Raw genomic sequence first — 24,584 nt, 5'->3', positions numbered from 1 at the left:
GCACCGTGATTCCAGTAACATTATACAAATTGGAGTCTCCCATAATAGTGATTTTTCTTCCTACACATTATAGAAGGCTTTTAAGCAGCTGGCCATGTTGCTCACTGCTGGTGGTCTACTGCAGAGTGAATTAGATCCCCATTTTGCAAATTGTATGTTAAAAAGTAGAGCTGTGAGTTATTCAAGACAATTACTTCTTAAATTATTAGTAACAGGAAAATATTACATATTTGAGCTACCACTTCTCTTCTGCCCTCAGTGCTATTTAGATGTATTTTCACCATTTCAATCATTTGAATTTTCCCATTAGGCCACGTTATTAGCAACCTGTTCAAGTTTATTATAAAGGAGGAGTTTCATTATTTGTTATTTATTGCAGGCTCTTAATATGTGCACAAAAGGCAGGTAATTCCTTCTTTTCATCTCCTCTGACGTATCAATTAAAGTTGTTTTCCAGTAACTTGATTTTGTGCTAAATCAATAGTCTTTCCCCCTCCATCCATACTTTTTACTACATCCCTGGATGCCTTCTCCCTTCTGAAAGGCCAGCTCCTCTCATAACAACATACAATAAACCTCCCTTCATCAGAGACCAATCCTACCACACACCCTAAATCCTGTACCTTCAAACAGAGTCTTCGATGGATTACAGTTCATGCCAAGAATCTCTCCTTACTCATAAAAGGAAAGGTCGGTTGGGCACTACTTTCATATGCTATTTTTCCAGTTTCATTGTGGATTTGCTTAAGTGAGTACTTCACTAGTAGGACAAGATAAAGAGAAATAACCTTGGGATTCTAAAAGCCCAGAGAAAAGAGAAGTTTAAGAAAGGATCAGGTAACAATTCTGAATGCCACTATGCAATCAAGATGGATGAGAAGAGAACAGATCAACAAATCACTAAAAGCAAATCATTAACAACTTCAATGTCAGTGTGGACAAGAACTAGCTGATGTCTTGAAAAAGGTGCAAGATGAAAAAAAAAAAAAATAAAGATCAGCTAGTCCTCTGTGAAGCAGTTCATGGATCCAAAATAGAAGGGGAAATTGAAGCTTGATGGAAAAGAGATTTATTATACTTTTTTATTGATTTTTCTAAGATGATGGGATAGTTGATTGTAATTCCTTTTACAAAAAAAAAAAAAAAAAAGTGAAAAATGAGTGAATGGGTAAGGACATGAATGAGAGTGGAAGGAGAGGAAGGGGGAGAAAGTAACAGTTCAGGCAAGTAAAAAGATTAAATAAGTTTGTAAGGAACATCTCCATGTTGGTGGCACAGAAGACACAATTTAATGAGAGATGGAAGAAAAAAGGAAAAAGAAAGGGCAAACTAGTGAAATTTTGGAAACCTATTTGGTCATTTTTTTCAAAATTAATTAGGAAAGGTGCTACTATCATGTTTATCTGGTAAATCATTTGTGCAAATGCTTCATTCTGTCAAAACACAGGACGCAAAGACAACTTAACTTTGCCTATGCCATTAGTAAATGGGGTGCAGTAGGAGCAGATCTTTGATTTCAGAGTTAATTGTTGTCTTCTCCCAGTCAGCATGCTCATATCACAAAGTGTATATAGCCCAGCAGAGCAGACAAGGACCCACCTGAGAAAAATCTCTTGAAAACTGCTCCAACACATGGCAAGTGGAAATGAAAGCCTGACTTCAAACCTGCACTCCTGATCCATGCTAAAACACTAAGCTTGATGCACCTCTGCAGCACACTGCCAAAATATTCAAAACCTGCTGTAGTCAGAACTGTTTAACACCCCGACAACAGCATTAGCTTAAATCAACTTGCACTCAACAGATTTTAATTGAAAGCAAAACTTTGAAAACAACAATTTGCATTCAAAGAAATGCTGACATTTTCAGTCCATCCTAGGTCTTACGTTTTAACAATTCAGTCAAGTGAGTGATTGGTATTTGTAAGCTGGATACAAATGACATGAGAAAGTTGTGGTGCCAGGAAACAGCATTGATGTGTTATGGTACTGATCTATTGTACGACGCAAATTAAGACAGATGAACCCAAAACAGCTCCTAGTGCATACTGTCCCCAATGAGTACTTTAAATGTTTTTCTAAAATACCTTCTCCAAGAAAAGAAAAATACTTCGGATGTATCTATCCTCTCTTAAAGGATACGACAATATATACTGGTTGCAAAAGAAGTAACTGAACTTTTAACATCGTTACAAAATAAGGTTTGCAATGCATGCAGAGATCAACACATCAAGACAGGTTTCTCCACAAATGTCTCCACAAATGCTACTCCACAAGTGTCTGTTTGGCAAAATCAGTGCTTATGAAGAAGCATTACTGAGTAGTGTTTATCACAATAGGTGTTCCTGCAAAGATTTTGTAGATTACCCAATTTAGGAAGCATTGCATCAATCTTTTTTAGGGTACAGAAAACTTTCAGTATTTGATACCACCAAACATCCCACCTCAAAATATTTTTTCTTTACTTGTTTTGTTTTTACAACATTTACTTTGATCTTTTTCATAGCTTTCTCCAGCTCCACCACAAACTGTTATGGAGAGAGCACTGTATAGTATATAGCATAAAACATAAGCAAAAGGGCACTATTCTTCTCTCTTAGTGTAAGCACAGCCACTTCAAGGATTCCCCAGGTATTCAGAAGTGCTGTGGAAGCATTTTGATACAGCAAATGTACTTGTTGTATGATGATTACAAGGGCATGTGTTTGGAAAAAATGCTATCTTGTTAGACCACACATAAGCAGAGAGAAACCAATTCACATGCTTAGAGAAAAGCCATGACACATTTAAAATATCACACGTGCTATCATGATTGTACCAAACGATTTTACATTTTGAATATCGCCAATACAATTTATTTAGATAATCCTAAGGCAGGAAAACTGCACTATATAAATAGAAATATTACTCCTGGGGAGTTGTTGAGTTTATTACTAACACATATGGAGAGAGTTAGCATTCCAGGTGTTGCAAAAACTCTTTTTCTTCTTATATTACTTTACTGAATGCTAGCTAGGGGTGCACTTTGTTATTCGATAGTCATTTTCTTAGCAGAATACAAGGCATACTTTACAGTTTATTTGAGAAATTGCTCTTTAAAACTAAACACACACAAACACACACACAAAAAAAAAAAAAAAAAAAAAAAAAAAGAAAGAAAGAAAGAAAGAAAGAAAACACCCTAACTCTGGATGGCAGATCTTACAGACACCAACAGGAAAAACAGTAATTCATATAGAGCCAAGATTTGTATTACCAATGTTGCATAAATGCACTTGTTTATCCTTTGTAAATAAACACACTATGAAATCCAATCATTATTTAACTGCAGAAACAGGCTATTTGATCTCCAGGCTATTCAGACCTATTTGAAATGTTTCTTTCTTTTCCAGACTCAATACGTTTTTCAAATACCTTACGTTCTGCTTTTTTCACATAAAAGGTGTGTTATCTAAAAAATGAGCCTATTAATTGTGCATTTTCTTATTCTTCCACTGTGAAATATTTGTAGCTGTTTTTTTTCCCTGCTATTGAGAAAGTCTGTATAAGCATAAAAGCTCCATACGTGTCTTGTTCACTTCCACTTTAAAATTGTCATTTTTACCCATGTAAGAATCCAAACTATTCAGTAAAAATAAAGAAAATTCAACCTTATCATTTTCTTTATAGAAATAGGATAAAAAAGTATACAGCAATATGTATTACAGAATACAGAGCAAGGCCTTAAGATAAATAAATACCGTGTATTTGTGCTGTAGTCATTCCACCTATAATCAGGGAGTAATAAAATCAGAAATGACATGGAGAGGATGAATGGGGACCAGTTACTAGCTATTCTAACACAGGAACCAGTCATCATTAAATGAATTTTGCATTAGACCACTTTAAGACCAAAAAAAACAGGAGGTAGCTCACCACACAAGGTTCAGTTAAGCCATGAACTTCCTGCTACAAGATGCCAAGGATGCTAAATATTATGCATCTGAGGGCAGATTGGACAAATTATTGTAAGAGAAATCTGATAATGTTTCCATACCTGGCTTGGGAAGCAAAGAAATTGCAAAGAATTTGAGGCTGGACTTGAGAAATTGTCTCTTGTTACTGCTAGAGGCAGAATATTAGGCTGTGGTATGATCCAGAGCAGTGTTTTTCCCATTTCTTTTTCCTGTTTGTCTGTTTTACAAAACATTTTTGTAATTATTACTATTACTAAATTATAAAGAAATCAATACAATTACTAGTAAATTAATAAATTAGTTAATGTGCAGTTGAGCATTGAGAGAATTGCATTATATCATATACTCTCTTTGAATAAAATTGATCTAACTTAAAAATGGGCAAAAAAAGCTAAAGTCAAAAAATAATTTGCTTGTAAATACACCTAGTAGACAGAACTTGACCTTCTCACATTAAAAAAAAAAAAAAAAGTAATATTAAAAAAACCTGTTTTTAAATATAATTCATTCTTCTAATGATTAACTTTATAGAAGGATTTTTAATCAAGCTGTTTCTTCTATATCAGCAGTGACCTTCACCACACATACTGCCTTTATGAAGTGCTGCTATTTAAATCTCTCGTTCTTCATTGCTCACATGCAAAAACTCTAACAGGATTTAGTTAATAAACCTCCATGTATTTGCTACATAGTCTGACTGAATACAGTTCAGTGTGGAAATGAAGAGTGACATCCACCAGGGAAGATGACAAACCTCATAAGAAACCAATTACCAATAAATCTAGCTTTCCCCTTTACTGTTACAAGCTTGACAGACTGCAAGTATTGAGTTGTTGCTTTGCATCCTGCGCGTTACTTCTTATGCCATTTTTATATTTGGCAATGTTTCCATCACAATCACAGTTGACTTCCAAAGTTACTGAAAATTACTGAAAACTTTTTAAATTTCTCCAGATCACTGCTGTCTGATTAGAAAGAAAGCTGCTTCTTGAAGGTTTCCATCCAAAACCAAACAAGTTGCTTACTCTCCCCATTTCTAAGCCTTTCCCCCAAACAGCAAATGGAAAAAGTTAAGAATAAATTCAGACCTCTGGCACTAATACATATGGCTAAAATTGTGGGGATGGATTGTCTGCTGACAGCACATGAAATGGAAGCTAAATCACCTTCAAGTTTTAGCTGGCTAAACTTAATTAAGACGACTCTAACCCACTGCACGCACAGCCATATATTTGTAACACTATGCTTCTCCTTCGCAAACACTTGCGAGTTAATTTTGTCTTATTTTATTCAGCACTGAAAAGCAAACAGAAGTAAGTTACACTTGGAAAGGAAAACAGGACTGATCCAAAGATTTATAATTATCACAGCTCCATTTGTGATCCCCAACAATTTTGGACTTATTCAAAATGGCACAAAATACTGAAGTTAATAAGCATTAGAAAAATCTATTGTGATCTTACAAAATGCAGCTCCATGGCTTCTTGTAGAAGATATAGCTGGATTTGACTCGACAATAGCTAGGTTGCTCTTCTTTTTCTCACTAGTGTGGTAAGGAGTTTTCCAACTGCTTTTTCAGTTGGACAATTCAGTATTTTGATATCCAGTCCCTGCAATTTGGAAACTCTTGATAGCAAAATGGAAACTACAACAGAAATAAAACAGGATAGGAGAACAAGCCCAGCTGTGAATGCGGGAAATGACCAGGAAATACAAAAAACAAGACTGGAACTGGTATAACACTGGAAAGAATAGAAAATACCATATAAAAGCAGAATTTCTAAAACCTGAAGTTTAAAAGCTTCTAGAATTTGCATCCTGATATTATCTATTGCATCTCTGATGACTTTGGAGAAGGTAAAGCAAAATTTGACCCAAGATCTTCTAAGTACTTTAATGCTCACTCTTACAGTCCCCTGCACTTCAAACCAAAGCACCCTACTGCTCTCATTTTCCATCGACCTATAAAAATACCCATCACTAAATAGTAACTTCATTCCCTACAGTGAAACTTTTTCCCTTTATAACTCGAACACCAACTCTTCTACTCAATGGCATTCCTTTTCAGGTTTTCTGTCTTTGCTATTTTTATCCAGTTAGATAGCACTACCTTGAGAAACTGAGCTTTCAAAACATCAGCTTAACAGGTGCAAACATTTCCTTACACTCCCTAATCCTAAAGGTTTATTAACAGCAGTCTCGTGGGAGATGCCTTTTGTTTCTGTGCTGGCTGGGAGAAGGTCTGATAAAAAATCCCAACAACAACAAAAAAAAAACAACTTAGTCTTGCCAAAGTCTGGCATGTAAATCATCAATCAGCATGAAGAAAGGAAGGGGCTCAGCAGGAGGCCCACTTCAGAAAGTGCTTCAATTCCTGTAATCTTCCCAAGAGAAGTTGGTGAGCATCCAAAACTGCATCTTCCAACCTTCCCCCAAATACAGCAAGACAGCACAGGGACAGGACCACCTTTAAGCTCCTTACTCCCCACACTAAGACAGGATTTGGGCTAGACTGAGGATGTGCTACACAGCTGCTTCAAACTTTTTTTTTTTTTTTTTTTTAAGTGAAGGACAAAATAAGGCATCTTCTTGAAATTCTTTGAAGTGGATTGACATTTTTCAGTGAAGACTGTTGTTAGCTTCACAGCAGGCCTAATTTTTAAATTTAATGTTCTAGCGCATATAAAAAGGAAAGCATCCTAGGGGGATAATAACTTTTAGCAATCAATTGATTGCATATAGCTGCTGCTTTTGCAGGTACCATCTCTTAAAGGAGGTTGTAAAACAGAGAGATCGTAGCCTGCACATGGACAGATTATCTGAGTTTGCAAGAAACCACTACCATCAGTACTATTTGCTGACATGTTTTAGATTTTTTCTTAATATGTGACAAGAAATAAAACAGCAGCAAATGGTCATCAGGGCAGAACACTTCACCTCCATTATACTACCACTCTTCGCTTCTTGTTTCCGTAGTCATTCCTGAACAAAATTTGTTTGTAATTTCACTCATTTTAAAAGTAAGATTGATCTGGACTATTCTAACTGCACAGCTCTACTCAGTCCATTGAGATAGTTTAATATCATACTAATAAGAGAGCCCTTCCCTGCACCAACACTTCTTCAGTATTCATGAAGTCCTTTACTTTTGCCTTCTTTTTCCTAAACACACAAATGTATGCTATATACACACACAGAGTAGCACCCCAAAAGGACAAGACAGCATTAAAATCTAATAGTGGTGTGTAAGAAAAGCCTGCATCATTATTTTCACGTAAACTATAGTTTCTCAAGGAAAAAAAAAAAAAGTTTTTCTGAGACCCATCTTCAGGTTTACATTAAATAAACATGGCTTAGAAGAGCGATGAGAAATTAAACGGTTAAAGACAATTGTTATGTTAGCATGTAGTTTTAAAATATGTTATATGCAGTGTATGAAATTTGGTGGTTAATATAAAAATAAGCTTTTTATTTTTATAAAAAAAAAAAAGTTTTACATTTATGATATTTTTCCATTGGATCAAGTTCCTATGTATATAAATAAAATGATGTGTTCATTACAATCCCCATGACTTTTTCATCCATTTTAAATTTAATACTTTCACTGGTCAAAAATGAGCAATACAGAAATACGGAAGTCATTAGGGATGGATCTAATATGAAACCTGCTCCTCTGTCTTGCATCACAAAAGCAGGGAAACATGAACACCTGCTATACCCCACAGATATTGGCAGAAATGATGCTGTAAGCAATACAGCCACTCTCATTTACGAAAAGTGGCTTTCAGGATAAATGCGTATTTGTAAACTAGTTCTTACAAAGCATATTAGCCTGAAAACCAAGACCTATTTTTAAATTTGTATTTATACACAGTGAATTGTGCCATATAGGCAACACACAACCTTGGGAGTGGTAAGTTCACGTGATTTAGAAGCACAGAGCAAATACTAAAAGATTTGCTAGCTTATAAGAAGATTCCTAGAGGTTTAGTGTCAAACCAATTTCTTCCTCTCTACCTCTTGGTGTTTCCAATGCTTCTATCACAACTGGAATAAATATATACATTCTTACTTTTGCACCTGCTACTCTTATCCAGGTTTACAAATTAAAAATAAGGGGTGCCATAGCTCCATATGAACCAAACCCAATAAGTAGTCTTAAAGATGCCCTGGTAATATCTTTGACATGACACCAACAGCTAGATCAAAACGATACATGTATAGGAAGACCTCAACCCAGCCCTTAATCACAATCAATCAGAGATAAGTCTATGTTATTAAAAATATATTGCTCCTGTTTATTCAATTACTTCATCACAAATACACAACATAAGCAGATGAACTTGCATTTAAGAGCTCAAGGTTCTGGACAGTTTGAGCTTACTAAGGACAAAATAATCAGTTGCAGATGCTTTCACTTAACATTCAAAAATATCCCATGGGACAGCAAGATTTAATTTTATGGTCATCTGCCATTTTAATGATGTGCTTGTTATAATGCAGAACATCTCTGTCTTACTTGCCTGGTTATAGAAAACATACTAAACTAAATTGGGAATACATTTAGCTGAACTATTGATACCTTTTTCAAGAACAAATAATACATGTCCATGGAATATGAATTATTAGTGTATCTACTTTTTTTTTGTATCTACTTTTTTAGTGTATTTACTTTTTGTATCTACTTTTTTCCAGAAACAAAGGCCAGCACCTAGCTATTTAAGCATCACTTAAATCTATCAGTTACTCCTACTTTCTTTTTTTTTTCTTTCAGTCTTCAATTTTGTGTAAGCTAGAAAATCTAAAACACAAATAATTTTTAACTTTCTGTATCATTCTCTTCTATTCGGGATCTGATATAATACAGAAACATTCAGAGAGAGTATGCGTGTTTTGTCTAGAACAACATAAACTATTTCCTAGAGGAAGGTAGTAAGCACACCTACAAAGAAGCTGAGCTTTTTACCTACTATTCCCTATAAGAAAATCTGTGGATCTTAAGTAGCTCTAAATAAAGCCATAAAAGAAGAATTATAATTCATTTGCACAGTATGTTACAGATTAAAACCTTTACAGTGCTTACATAAAAACCCTGATGTCTGCTCAAGATGGTAATGTAACCAAAGCAAGCAAGTAGAAAAGGTCTCTCCAAAGGGTCAAGCATATGTTCATGGACTGCTTTCTGTTCTCTTGCAAAAACAAATATAGTGCTTAGAAGGAAATAAAAATATGTAGAAAATAATCAAGACTACATGAAGTTTGTAATGTGTAGCGGATCAAGACTATAGATTAAAAGAGTATGACTTTTGAAAGAAGATGGGAAAAATGACATACATATGAATATACATTTCTTTCAAGACCTAAGTAATACTTGCCATATTATAATACTTCATTTGAAACTAAATAGTAGTAGCTCCCCATATTTTTGTCCTAGAATAAACCAAGGTAGGAAAGAGAATCTCTGTGTATAAAATGGACATTTCCTTCAAGTTTTACAAATCCAGTTGGATTTTTTTACAAATCCAGTTGGACCTTACTGCTGTGGCTGGAACCCTAGTCAAAAAAAAAAAACAAACACAATGACCAAGCCACTTGACCACCATATATGCTAAGATTAATATATGTGCTACCTACATTAGAAATTTATGCCATTTAAAACTCATGATATAATTTTAAGTTTCTTAAACACTGTTATTTTCCCACAAAGAAGCTACTCCTATGAAGATTACTTTTTATTATTATTATTAAGATCTTCTGAGGATAAGAAACAAAGGAACAACATTGGCAACGATCTTCGTGCAATACCTCCTCTTCCCACTGAAATAAAGGTGTTTCAGATGCTCACACTTGACAGATGTGTCTGTACGACCTTTCAGAGCCTCTTATGACAAACCATGGCACGCTGCCTTCCAAGTCCAGTCTGACAACATGGAGCCTCATTTGCTCCTGTATAAATTACAAGTGAGAATCCCATATGCTACTACTCATCACAAGGAACTGCCACAAATCAGCATCTGCCTGGCACACGTTGCAGCAGCAGGAATAACAAGATGTGAATCAGACAAAATATAATGACAGAGGCTCTCCTGTAATGCCCCAAAGCAGGGTTATCCCCACTAGCAGCCTAGGGCTCACACGCTTCCCACCTTGCCTCCACTGACCTTGCACATTGCAGTTGATGCTTTTCTACTGGAAGGAAAAGTTAATTTATCTGTTGCTGGGTAGTAAGACTTTAATAACAGACTGTCTTTGTAAAAAACATTTCTATTCCATCTCCACTAAAGAATTGAGCTCAGCTTTGTATCGGCAGCTTCAAACAAACAAACTCCCCTCCCTCAAAAAAAGTGAAAGCAAATATTATTTACTCTACTACAACATGTTGTTGCTCCTGAGTTCTCTTTTCACTAAAACTGATGGTAGGCACAACAGAGAACATTTCAACATTGCCATCTGTCTCCTTGGCACTTCATACCAAGTGAGTCGCTGTCACTTTGATGGTAAATTAGAATTTCCCACCAGATATATTAAGCCAGAGGCTGCTATCAGGTTGCCCTATCTCCCTCACGTCTTCTTCCCTTAAATCTTTTTTTTTGATATTGGACCATCTGAGAGTTTTAAAAACACTTCTACATGATGAATTAAATTGCAGAAAACATCAATGAAATGAATAATACAGGGTCTGAAAAAATCTTATGAAAAAACTTTTAAAGCATTACATTACTTCTACTGCGTCGAGGGCATTCTCGCTAGCAGCGGTCCCAGGAAGGTTGGGATTACACTACTTGGAAGAGAAAGAGACACGTGGTAGCTGGACCTGCGGACCCACAGGGAAGTGGGAAACAGTAAAAGGAGGATCAGCCCACAGCCACTGCTTGACCAGCAACACTGTGTCTCAGCATGCATTCCTGAATTTAGCTCCCTTCCAAACTGCTAGGCCACCAGGAAAATAAATCACTGCTGCGTTAAGAGACCTTCTTTCACAACACTGATTACACTCTTGCCTGAAACAATCCAATTGTTTGTTTGAGCTTCAAGTTTTGTACTTTACGATGTATGACTCCACCTGACAACTGCAGTCGGGCTAGGGCTGCACACCTTCCCCTGCAGAACTGCCGGGATGTATCCGACAGGTACCTCAAGGAAATGGAGAACGCCGATGATGCATTTCTGTGGCTGTTGCTGTGATGTGAGCAAAACCAAAGTCATCCTGAAGGCCCAACCATTTTAACACAAGAAATGCATTTCCCAACCTAATTCAAACCAGGCTTTTCCAGTCATGTATGATCCTTAAAATAATAAGCCCATTCCAATTTCCAAATAAGATACAGTATGAGACTCCAAGTTACTTTAATGGGATGTAGGTTACATTTTAGACAAGGGATCAGGTTGTGAATTAAAAATAAATAAATAAATAAATCCATTCAGAACAAGTAGCAAGAAAGATAAAAAGAGAAAACAGTACCTTGAAAGGACAGGAATACACTCCAGTAAGGGCACTTAAAATAGCAGTGCCAGACCTTGCAGAGCAAGATTATTTATTCTATTTTAATTATTTACTTTGAATTTTGTTCATATTCAAGTGAACTACAGAACAACATGGAATATGCAATATTAAGCTACTTGAAGGGAAAACAGAATGGAACACCAATTTCTAGCCTGATGCTAGGATAAATGCAAGGTAGGGATCAAACCAAGAAACTACCAAAGATTTCTGTTCCCAACTGAACATATAAATGACAATTTCAGTCATCGCAGTCTTTGACTGAAATGCTCTTTTCAGTCTTTCAACTTATTTTCACAACTAATTTAAATTTCTTACAAGGAAAGACAAACAGAAAAGTGTAATACACATAAGAAAATTTGTTTCTAAACATGAAAAAATGGAAGTGATATACCTTAGCATCATTTTATCTAACTAATTCAGAATGGAGAATTTAGGGTACTTACAGATTGTCTTAATGAGCTGAAAGTAATAATAATAAAAAAGCAAATAAATAAATTTCTCATCTGATTCCCACTTCATACAGAGGATGCCCAGACCAAACACACTTGCTTTAGCTGGCTGGTCCTAGGCAGGTAAGCAATTCTACTGACACAAACTAAAAAACAAAACAAAACAAAACAAAAAAACAAACAAACAAAAATACTACTGTATTTGCTATATGTGGGCTGTCAGGAACACAGTTGTCTCCAAAAGACACCTCTCCCCTGACAGATACTGCAATAATCAGTGCAAGAATAAAGCAAAGTTTACCACATAAACCTGTTAGTAAGTGTTATAATCTTTATTTTAGTGTAAACAGCATATGTAATTGTTGATTTGTCTAGGGCTATTATTTATGCAGGCTTCTTTGTGTTCAGAAATTGTTATTAACTCCTTCAGAAGAGGCTGTAAGTGGCAATTGTGGACTTATTTAGACACCCAAGACCACCTTTGCTCATCGACTCAGCCTAGCCTGATAACATTTTTGCCAGTTTGGGACTTCACAACCTATTCTTCAACATATTTACACAGCAGAGGATTTTTCCCCCCATGTTTTGCTACCAAGCATGAAGGTAAGAAACTTAAAGGGCTTGCCTGATGTTTTCACTCAGACAAACTGTTGCAATATAGCCCTGCCAGCACCAAAGGGGAGAAGGGGAAGGGAAAAAGGGGAAGGGAAGAAAGGCAGGGAAGGGGACTCTCCCTTGTGACCTGCAGCTGTGCACTAATGTTTGTCCTTATGGCATAAGGCTCTCTTTGAATCCACTTGCCTGGATTCCCTCTTCCAAACAACAGAACATTTCTTTATGCTTTTTCCCCAGGGAAAAAAAAAAAAAAAAGTTTTCCCAGATTAAAATAAAAACTAATTTATGAAGTTCAGATTTGGGCTTTATATTTCAAGTTTCAATCACCAAACTTGACCAACATGCCTTTTGCAGATGAAGTGTTTAACACTATGGAGGGGGTAAGAAATAAATTATTATAAAGCATTATCTCTATGCAGGAAATACCAGGAGGTCTGAATCATCAGCTTACCTAACAACTCAGAGAAACAGCACTCAAAGACAAATGCAAATGAAGTTCAACTTTCTCACAGACATAGTCCACCCTTCATCAGACCTAAACTGGACACTTTTCTAACACTGCTCAGCTGATGTGGTCTTAGTTTGTCCTTTTACCCCCCAACACTTGTGCCAGGAAACTTGGCCACAGAAACATATTAAGCTGCCATTATGTCATGGGCTAAGATTACACAGGAAAGTACTGGCAAATACCAGCATTTTCTTTTACAAGATTTTTACTGTTCTGATTTCCATCCTGAAAATAGGAAATGTTCCTCATAAGAACCTTAAGTTCTTCCAATAAGTTGGGTCAAATTTGCATCAGAATCTGAACTGAAGCAATTTAATCATTAGGAACTGTGCATTTGCCTTCCAATACGCTAGGTTTCAGTTAGGCTGTAACACTCAAAGAATGCAAGAAATCAATGAGCCTCTAATAGAGCCAGGAAAAAAAATCTAAGAGGGAGAGAAAAAAATAAAGAAGCAAAACTTCTTCACAATCCTTTCAAGTAACTACAAGATAAAGAAACAATGTTTATTATAATTCTTCAATAAAAATGTTTTTTTTCTCTCTTTCAATAATAAAAAATATTTTTTATTTATAATTGAAGTTAAATAATAGTGGTGTTTGAATCAGCATCATTTGAATAGTTTGTAATTATATTCATTCAATTTGAAGTCATTATTTTTGTCTAGCATTTTGAAATGTGCTCATGCATTCACTGTATCTTTATCCTACACTACTGGCAAAAGTATTGCATTGTTGCTAAATGTTATTACAGCATTTACGCATACAAATGCAGGAACACAAGATGTTTTTGTGCACGGAAAGGTAGATGAAAAAAAGCTATGAAAACCTTTCAGCTTAAAAAAATAAAAATAAAAATCAGTGATTTGCAACAGCTCAGAGCACTAGGCATCCCAGATGTTCAATGCAGCAACCCAACTGCTGGTTCACTGGTTTAGTCACTTTAATAAGTACCTGAAACCTCAACAGAACTTGGTGTTGTAGAACCAAAATAATGTATTTCCCATTTTTCAATGTTTACAAATGAATCAAAAAAACACGCAACACAACCTGTTTACCATATGCAGACGTTATGCAAATTATCATTGAATGATTAAATCTACCTCAAAGTTATATTTTTGTGAGTGTAAGTCTATTTCCTTAACTGTACACTCCCATCTTACAAACTTACAAAGTTCAATGCTATGACTATTCATGCCCATGAATATGAATGAATGCATACCATTTTTCCTATTTGGCTACAGGTGTCCTGAATCCCATAATGAATGTCTCACCCAAGAACACTGAGAGGATAGCAATTCAGTAATACAGAGAGTCCATGAGATAAAGAACTAATAGTATTTTACTGTGAAATTACTTTTCTTCCAGACAGTATTTCTTTTCATGATGCCTTCACTTGCTAGCTATTCACAACCATTACCACGCTAGAATTCCTCACCTGAAACAGAAAACATCTTAAAACCACAAAGGTCTCATTCTCATTCCTTACAAATCAATAAAACAAACAAACAAACAGAACTTTCCATCTTTGTGCTGACAGCCACATTCATAACGCTAAGCAGGAGAAAGAGGACAGAGAGGATTCAGAGGTCTGCATCTAGCTAAGTAAAACCTCTTCCATAGGCCAGCTGAGACAGTATATGGAGAAGCATTTGCCATAGTAAATGAGAACTGGTGGCTCTGAAAGCACCCGTGTTCAGAGCATTTATAATGATCTTGCAATTGTTTTTAGCCTATTTGTGTTACCAAGGAACTCTCTCTTTCATCTGGTGCTTCTCATCCTTCTCAAGCAGAAGTGGTAGTGCATCAGCTCTAAATTGACACCCCTCTTGCTCACCTTTGCTGTCCTCTGACAATATTAATATTCCTCAGTTGGGATTAAATTTAATTGCCCTATGTTACGATGAAAGGAAATTCATGATAATTAATATACAAAATAGTGACTATTTTTGGTTGAAAATCATCTACCAAATTTGATTCATTTTGACCTAAACGAAGGGTTGAGAATACTTCAGGCATAACAAACCATGATACCCAGTACTGCATCTCCCCCTTGTTCACAGGATGAGGGCTAAGACTGAATGAGCACAAACTTTCCACAAAGTAGCCAACTTTTCGAGTCCAAACACACATGGGGAAAAAAAATCTTAACCAAAAAAAAAAAAAAAGGAAAAAAAAAAGCCACTTGACTTTTTCTGACTAACAATAATGTTAACTCATTTAATAAGGCTCTGACATTTGCTTTCAGAACCATCTGGGACCAGAAAATAAAGTTTAGTATCTAGCCTGCAGTCAGACCTATTATTACAAAAACCAGAGACCATTTCTATATGTCATAGGCAGAGTTTTTATGTCCAACGTCTCTCAATAATCTGCTTTCTATGGCATGCTGTTCGATAAATGTGGCGTTCTGGCAAAATCTTTTCTAAACTGCAGTAGATCATTGTAGATATGTCTTCCGATAAAATGCAATTATATCTCACAGAAAACAGGACCAGGCAGATGCCTCAGAGCAACATATTAGCATCAAGAAACGAGACAAAGGTGGAAAAGGGGATCTGTTACTTGATCTGATTGGGAATGGAAATGCAATGAGTTAAGTTACTTTTTTTGGATTGAAAGTGACTTGTTTAATATGATCCTTTTGACTTCCAAGTGACATAAAGAAGAGTTTTAAATTTCCACGAAGATGCATGTTGCACTTTTTGCCAGTATTGTTTCTAACCATAACCACTGGAATTCAGATAAAATTATAGTTTTGCTTATTTAAGCAAAAATTAAGTAGTTTCAATGAATACATATATATATATGTTTCCTTCATTATGTGAGAAAATAAGTGCAGGGTTCAGAAACATTAACTTGGCAAAATTTGTGAAGATCCATTTTAAAAATTACATTTATACCTTATTTTATCTACTTGGCGCATTGTTTCCCAAACATTTTTCAGTTAAATATGTCCAAGCATAATCTCATTGGTTAGATAAATCACTAATCAGATTACTATCAACTCTCATTATAATCCATGTTGATGCAGTCAGAATTTCCTGTTCCATCAAAAAAAAAAAAAATAATAATTAATTGAAATCTAGACAAACATGGCTTAACAAAATAATCACAATCAGTATGAAATTTCTAGACAGCATGACGACTTCCAGACTAATTGGCACACGAACAATGCAATTTACTTATCGCAGGCAAACACCCCATGCCTAAATTCTCCTTGCTCGCCTGTCAGTTGTACAGAGTACAGCAATATGGTGGTAGGAAGAAAAATCTTAAGAAAACCACATTCTCAAGCACACTCTGCCCACATAATATTTTGGTGTGCCATCTTAGGTCATGAGCTAACCATGATAATGCTACCTGGAATCGTATAATGTAAAATAAAACCCCATGCATTCAATTTAGAATAAATTCTTCTAATTTGCTTTACATTTTTAGCAGAACAAACACTGTGACTCTACCGCTCTCCTTCCTCCTTGTCTCTCTCTAAGTGTGTTTTTGTTACACAATTATAGGAATAGAAGTTGATTGTTAGATCTTTGCTCTCTGGACATATTAGAATATCAGCTGGCTGGTGAAGTAAATGCCCATGGAGTGGTTGGATTGTGTGAATTATTAACTATACAGTTATGATTGGAAATGCGTGAAAAAGTCACTTCTTCAATCCCTGATCACTGACAGAGAGCAAAGTTGGAATTCTAACCTGGCTGTCACAGGTTAAAAATGCAGAGACTTTAGAAGACCCTGTCTAAAGAGTGACACACTGCCAAGGTAAGCCTTGTTTCAATTTCCAGCAGTAATTTTTACACCGCAGAGAGCAGCGCAAGCAGTTCTGACCTGCAGCCATCCAAGGCTGCTCTGAAAGGCAAAGCAGTGGAGCTGGGTCACTGTGACTCAGTGCCCAAGCTAATAACCCCTGCTGAGAGCATCTGAAACTCAAAGGCAGCCCCACACTGATGCACATGGACTGCTTGTGGGACCTGACCCAGAATTTCAACATTTAAACACTTCAACATTTAAAAGTCTGTGTGGGTACAAATACTCACGGTAACATTCATCAGTTTGGGGCATGTCCTTGTGAACTGTAGCTATTCCTCACGTTAAAATCTGTACTTACAGCATGTAATATGTTTGGATTATGCTAAGATTGAATATACTTTGAGAATTTCTGGTACTAACCTTTAAATAGCTATAGAAGTACATGAAGTTATATGACAAATGAGTATAACGTGCTTATCAGATTCAACACACAACTACTGACACATCGGGACACATTTTTGCCCTCAGTTAAATTCATCATCTCTCTCATGCTGAAGCAGAACATCCCTCACACATCAGAACCATCCACGGTGCTTTAAGGGCTGGTGAGCAATTTTGCATGTGGACGTTTTTCTTTTCTTCCCCACAGAGTCTTTTAAACATTGGCAGGCTCTTTCAAACCAACCCAGAGACTTTTAAAAACTGTGGGAAGCCAAGATGAGTGGACACTGCCTGCACAGCTCAAGTGCATATTTGGAGATGTGACTTTTTCCTGAAGGAAATTCCAGGTTCACTATTATGTGAATAATGTGAATAATAATTATGTGCCATGCCCAGAAACTATTAATGCATATATGTATGATTATCTTCACTGAGTTTTGGTGTTCAGACAATTCTTTCATAGAATATCTACTACCTAGTTAATGAATAACACATTATTCTGTAAAAAGTATCTTCTGTATAACACCTAAATGTGTTAGAAAGGTTAATGCAGAATTTTATAACACTCAGGCTGATGACAGAATGTAAAAATGTGATTCTGAAAACCAGAAATGTCAACATATCTCTAAAGACATAAAATGACACAAAATTAAATGTTACCAACTGCTGAGGCTGAAGAAAGGCTTCTCAAAGTTAAGGGATGAAATAAAAATGGAAGAAATCATGTTCTAAAAGCATAATAATCTACTTAATGAAACAACATAGAATGTTTTTTTACAGACATAAGCTTCTAGAAATATTGTTCATTTCCTTTTTACTGAGATAATTTCAAAGAGTCCAAAAATAGAGGGGTCCACAAACGATGATCATTAATCACTCATCAACTTTTTGTAGCTAGGAATGTCTGAGCCTCCCCATCTCCTAGCAAATTATAAATCATTCTGTGGAATTTCATTTTTTTGGAAGGACGTTTTGTAGAATGAATCATTACTATATATTTAGTTTAATTGCAAAAATAGGGATGCACGTGTGTAGATGCACAGACATACATAGGCATATTCATGCCCATAGGGTGTCCCATTGCATAAACACACACAGATTTATGGAAAGTGTACATCTCTGTATACGTGGATAGTTAGATAGGCAAACCTATGCTACCAGATATTCAGAATAAATTACATCCATTAAGTTTTCCTGATGCTCTTCTCAAAATCTTAAGGGAAGGATAGGGTTACTCTGGAAGGTGGAAAAGAGGCAGGGAGAGAGTTACAGTCTTCATTATGCATTGGGATACAAGAATGATAAATGACATTAAAAGAACCACTAACACTTCAAATAAAATGCATAAAAAGTACATAAAATCAGCCCTAGCAAAAGTATCAGTTCAATATAAAATAAGGAGAGTCCTTAACATCCTGGTTTCTCCCAGCTCAAATCACAAATGATGTCTATCAGGTAGCTTTAGGAAGGTTTTGCAAAACTGGGAAGTTCCAAGGGAAATGGTGTCTACACTTTATCAACATCAATAACAGTCAGCTACACAGTCATCTTTATCACCCTACTGATTTCTTAATTACCAGCATCAAATCTTGAGTTCCTTAGTCTAAAAGCATCAAGTGAAAACCTAACATGTCCAAAGGCTAACATCTGTAGACAACAGCATTGCTCAAAGTGTAAGACTGCAGCGAAGTGTATAAAGGTAGCTTACATTCCCAAATATTCAGACAAAGACCCACCGGGAGCAGAAACACAGTAATTAGCTGTCAGTGAAAGCCATAGTACACCTTTATTATTGCCTCACTACTGGATCTTTGAGATGCTAAACTAGCCGTGGGAAAATGCCAGAGTGGAGCTTGGACTTGATTTACAAAGGGAATTGTAATGCTGTAGAGTCTTGAAGCCCTGGGCCAATTTCTGATGTCAACTTTGAACTACGCTTGCCCCAGAATAGGTAGGCAGTGGTTAGTTTTATTCCTAATATTGATATTTTTTCTTCAAATAATTATTGGATGCATCTAGGTTGTAAGTGGCACTTATCAAACCAGCTACTAGGTGTTTGTTTTGTTTGTTTCCCAGACCATATCTGTGGACAGATATGGCAGAAACACAAAAAGACGAGTCTCTATTCTTTCAAGGCAGTTCCTATAGAAAGTATAAAATATGCTCCTTTGCACTATAATTATCACATTTTAATGACTGTGTTCCTAGCAGACATTCAGGAAACGTGGAAGCCAATTTGGCCCTCTTCCTTTATGACTTTAAGTTAATCAAAACAAAATCGCAGCCAAATGGAACAGACCAGTTAATAAAGCTCATCTACCTTGCCCTGAAAGAGCTCTACTTGAAATTCAGACTTACTTGTTCATATCAAATCTCTGATAATGAGCATGGATATGTTTATCATTCTGTGACAGAAATGGAGGCAGAAAGGAGGGAAAAAAAGAGACAAATGATGAAGGTAACATCTCTGCCTGATGTTACTAGTCATTATAATGGAAAATGATGGCGAAACATCTGAAAGACAAATCTGTCCTAAGATATTTAATCCAATTTTTCATTATGTTGGACATTAGAGAAAATTTCATTTCTGCAAGACAAATACAGTATGTGAAAGTATTTTTAGAGACAGACAGAATCAATTTGAAGGAATATGGATATGTACAAACACAGATGTCTGTACCGGTTCCAGGATAGAAAGGGTATTTTAATCTAGCCTATTTCCGATCAACAGCCACCATGCTGAACAGGTCCAGAGAGTAACATTTTTTTCTAGAAAAACACCAGCTATGAGAAGGCCCTCTAAAGCACTGATTGACAATTGTAACAATTAAAAATAAAAATATCCTTTTAATTCTGCACGTTCCTTTCCTCAATAGTGGGCCAGAGGTATGGGTCCGTGGGACACTGCCAGAATTCCAGGGTAATCAGTATTTCAGTGAACAACATAAAAATATAAGGTTTTAACTTCGATTTTGCATGACAGTAGTTTTTTCTTCCTGTTCAAATGTTGTAACTCACAAAACCCAAGAGCAAATAGCAAATGAGTACCAAATAAATCCAATTGCCATTTAATACTGCTGATCTAGTCCTTCTCCATAAAATGAAGCTGGGATGCACTATACATACGCAGCTACTAAGATTCTTTCCACAAAGAATATCGTGAAAATCTACTTCAAACTTCTCCCATTAATCAGAGATATTGTACACCTGTTCAGATGCAAACACATATTGCAAAGACTAATGCTTTCCTTTTTAAAGGTTCATTCAGACAATCAGTAGGTTTGACAAATATTTGCCTTCTTAGTCAATAATTCTAGGGGAAAAGAGCTAGACACTTATTGCTAACCATAACAAAAGTTTCAAGAGAAACAGTTGCAAGTACAACTGAAGCAGGACATATTAGTTATTTATCAGAAAAATAAAAATTAAAAGTGGGTATCTTGAAATTTCTGGAAACTTGAAGCACATAGGACAGAGCCCTCTAGTCACAGCTACACTTCCCAAAAGGCTCAGTGAAAAAAATGGATTTCATTTACTAAAAACATATGCTGGGAATGCACATATGATTCTGTTATTGCTCAGGTTAGCCAATCTAGTACTATTATGCTGGCATCATATATAGGGCTCTGCAAGTTATGGGGATGTATTTCTCTTAAGAAAAACCCTGAATTGTTCACCGTGCCACATTCACAAGTATGTACATTGGTTTATAAAACAGAGTTAAGATGCAAGTTATAGATTATATTGCAGCCACTGCTGTTTTCCATAGAGTCCTACTTCATACAGTCCTACTGTCCTTCTTAGTGTCCTCCTTTATTCAGTTTTGGTCCACACAGATTTTTCCTTAGGCCATCCAAAGTTCCTTTAGAAAACATTGTAGCTTCAGTGTCCTAGTTCAGTAGTATAGAATACGTACACTACCAGAACCTGCATGACTTTGAAAAGATTACAGCACTATGACCTTTAAATGTCAAAATGACATTTTGACATTAGGTGATGTGGAGATGCCTAAAAATTCATTCTTAATGCATCTTCCAATAACCTCAAAGCAGTCAACATAATCCAAATAACTATTCCATCTTTTCCAGTATTTACATGTTCCTTTGTAGTCTTCAGGGCCTACACCATCCCCTAGTTTTGAGGACACACTCCTGTTAAGATCTGGTTAACATTGCAAATATTAGGCTTTCTATCCCAATGTACTGGCCATGAGCAACTTCTGTCACAGGCAAAACCCCGTTTATTACATTAACTCCAGGCTGAGAAATTGCAGTGTAGCCATAACAGATCTTAAAAACAGAGCCATGGTTGTTCTGCATCTTTCAACACATCTGCACCAGCTGGTGAAGGCACAGGCTGAACATATTAAAACCCAAACTGACAAATAGTTTCCAAGAGCCTTGTAAGCTTTCTAGTTCTTGCTGATTCAAGAGATCTTCCACATCAACTTACTGAAGCAGCAGATAAGCAATTGCAACAGAATTGTTATTATTCTACTAAACAGAAAATAAAAAGATATTATTTCCTACCTGCCAAAGATCTCTTGTAATATAACCAACTCTGCCCTCTGAATTCATCTTCCATTGTTTTTTCCTAGCTCTGTGCTATGCCAGCTGGTTTGCTTGGAGCAATGAGCTGTTGAATTAGATAACATGTTTTTAATAAGTCAGTCTAGTAGAGCAATTTTGAATGGCTTCACAATGCACAGATGTCTAAATTGCCTTTAGAGAAATATTAACACTAAGTGGTAAAAACAGGGACTTATGATTCTGTTGAGTCCATAAGTGACAAATACACACTTTCTCAGAGTAATCATCATCTTTTAATTAGTGTTTTAATTAGTCCTAAATAAAATTTCACATTTGTATAGCATCAGGAATTATTTTATACAAATTACAGGTTAATATGAATAAAGTATCCACCTGAACTCAGAGCAAAATTGAATGCACAACAGTAGGTAACCCCTGGCCAGTGGGGAATAAAGAGAATTTGTGCCACAGAAGAGCTGCATTTCCTAAACTTTCTACTCAGGCTTCTACTGATTCCAAGGAAAGAATCTAAGAAATCCTATCCCTTGGACACCAGGTAGGTTCAGGAGTCCCATGTGCTCCAAGACATCTCTCTAGGAGTCCTATTAGTAAAGCAAGACTTAAGGAGAGAGAGGGTCTTGGATAAACTGAGGATTTTATTGTTGCCAAGCCAGCAGGTGCCTGCTATGTTGATATTCTGGGACACTGCAGAGATGACTGAACCAGGACTCTTAAGTCAGAAAAGAAAGAAAGTCAGGGAGCTCTGCAGGGTTGGCATAGCCTCACCACGCTCCCAAAGCAAAGGGTCTTGTCCACTCCGCCTGGGAGTCCTCATGCAGACTTACTGCAATAGGGATATAATGGCACAGAAATGCAGCAAACAGAGCCTAAGGGTGAAAAGACTCGTGAGAGTACCAGGAGATGCTTCTACTGGCATGTATGCCATTGAAACATGACAGCGTGTCAAAATTATTTTTTAAATAGCCAAGAAATGCATTTTTTACATTTTCCTTGTACCTTTTTATAACTTTTTAATTAATTTATCATGCAGGGTAGTAGTTAAATTATTTTTATGATTAAGATTTTAATTTCCATTTGTATTAAAAAGAACTTCAGAGAAAGCAAGGTCATTTTTAAAGTTTTAAGTGCTTTGTAATATAAAATATACTGTAAATAACATCATTAAAAATATATATATAAAAAAAGAAAATCCCATAAAGAAAAAAGCTTTGTTTTCAGAAATCAATGAACAATATATCCACCAAAGTGAAATTACTTTCACAGCACAGTACTTCAAAAATAAATTTGAAACTTAACTAACAAAACAGACACCAAAATATGGCAAACTAAATCTTTAGATTAATCAATTATATCTACATAATATTTTACAATTCAATAGAACAACTTTAGCAAAAAACATTTCCAACAACTGGCATTTGCCAACCTATAAAAGCAATGCCATTTGAATAATTTAATTTTTTTAATGCTATTGGTTTATGCTAAATATCATCTAATCTGCACTTAGATCACTTTGGCACATCTTTCAACTGCAACAAGAATCACCTCCACAAAGCCAGTCCTCTGCATCTTTGCTTATTCTCTTAGCTTCTTCAAACTGGGCAATTCCTAAAGCATTTTTGCCCATTAGCTGCATGGGGAATCGGAACCTAAATCTATTTATGTCAGCGAACTCCAAAGGAGAACTCTGAGATCTCTGCTTACTCCACAGATATTCAGTACAAAATGCTTTAGGGCCACATTTAAGGTCTAGCTTGGATAACTGCATTCTTACTTCCTAAAACTTGACTCAACCTTTCTTCTCCACCACTTCACTTTACTGCTCCTGCTTTCTGTTGAGTACAGTGAGGACAGACCACTGGATGTCTTAACCTATGGTCTTACTCAAGTCAATGAGAAAATTCTTATGACAAGAGGAAAGGTGTTTATGTAAGCAGTACCTACATGTCTATGTTCTCAACTTAATCATTTCCTGTAATATGTAAAAATATTCATTTGAATATCTCAAAGCAAAATACTGATTGTGACTGGAAAGCAGCTCTGCAGAGAAAGACCTGGAGCTCCCGGTGGTCCCCAAGCTGACTGCAAAGCCGTTGGCAAGTCCTTGAAGCAACAGTGGCGAGCAGCAACCTGGCCTGCAGTAGGTACAGCAACCCCAGCAGACTGAGGGAGGATCTCGGGAGGTCCTGACCAACTTCAGTACTTCGCTAACTTCCAGTACTGGTCAGCTACTCCAAAAGAACCACTTTTTAAGCTTGGTTTCATAGATGTAAACTGCACATAAGGAGTTAGTCTATTTTTAGCAGCTAAGTAATTGAAATCAAAATTGTGCCCATTACTTTCCGTACTGAAAAAACTCACTTCTGATTTACAGTCTACAATGTTTGGGTGTAACAGATGACTGAATATAAAACCAGAGAAGACAAAAATATTCATACAAGAAGAGGTGAGAGAAAAGCAAGAGCACTGCATTTTAGGTTAGGAGGCAAAGCCTCGTCTTCCTAGATTTGATGCAAGCATTAAAACTGAATGAGGTTTTTGGACTTGCAGTTTTAAGTCTTTGTATGTTTTGTAAATTTATTTCACAATATATAAAAGTACCCCAAGGTAAACAACCCATTTGGAGCAAAATCCAACAATTCCAACAGTTTTGAAGGATTACAAAAGTACTGTGACCTACTGCATTCCTGAATTATGCTTCCTTCTACTGTGTCTAAGGATTTCAGTATTAAGGTTGTTGATCAAGTTTAGACTGTAATACAACTCCACTAAGAGCTTAAAATAACATTAAATTGACTTTAAAGCA

At 36.1% G+C, this 24,584-nt stretch overlaps 1 protein-coding gene across 3 annotated transcripts in view; it reads right to left on the bottom strand.

Moving 5' to 3' along the window:
* ZNF804A (zinc finger protein 804A) overlaps window positions 1-24,584 on the bottom strand; it is a 151,745-nt gene that overhangs the window by 73,289 nt on the left and 53,872 nt on the right. The window contains exon 1 of one of the 3 annotated variants that reach the window (XM_068686436.1): window positions 21,761-21,872. The exons of the other annotated variants lie outside the window; for them this stretch is intronic. Coding sequence (XP_068542537.1) covers window positions 21,761-21,808 — 48 coding nt within the window. The 5' untranslated portion in view covers window positions 21,809-21,872. Of the gene's footprint in view, window positions 1-21,760; window positions 21,873-24,584 lie in introns of those variants that run through there. 3 annotated transcript variants of the gene reach the window in all.

This window comes from Anas acuta, chromosome 6 (genome assembly GCF_963932015.1).
Source record: "Anas acuta chromosome 6, bAnaAcu1.1, whole genome shotgun sequence".
In the NCBI taxonomy this organism is placed as follows: Eukaryota; Metazoa; Chordata; class Aves; order Anseriformes; family Anatidae; genus Anas; species Anas acuta.
Note: the sequence above shows the minus strand (reverse complement) of the source record. Positions and strands in the feature narration are given on the sequence as shown.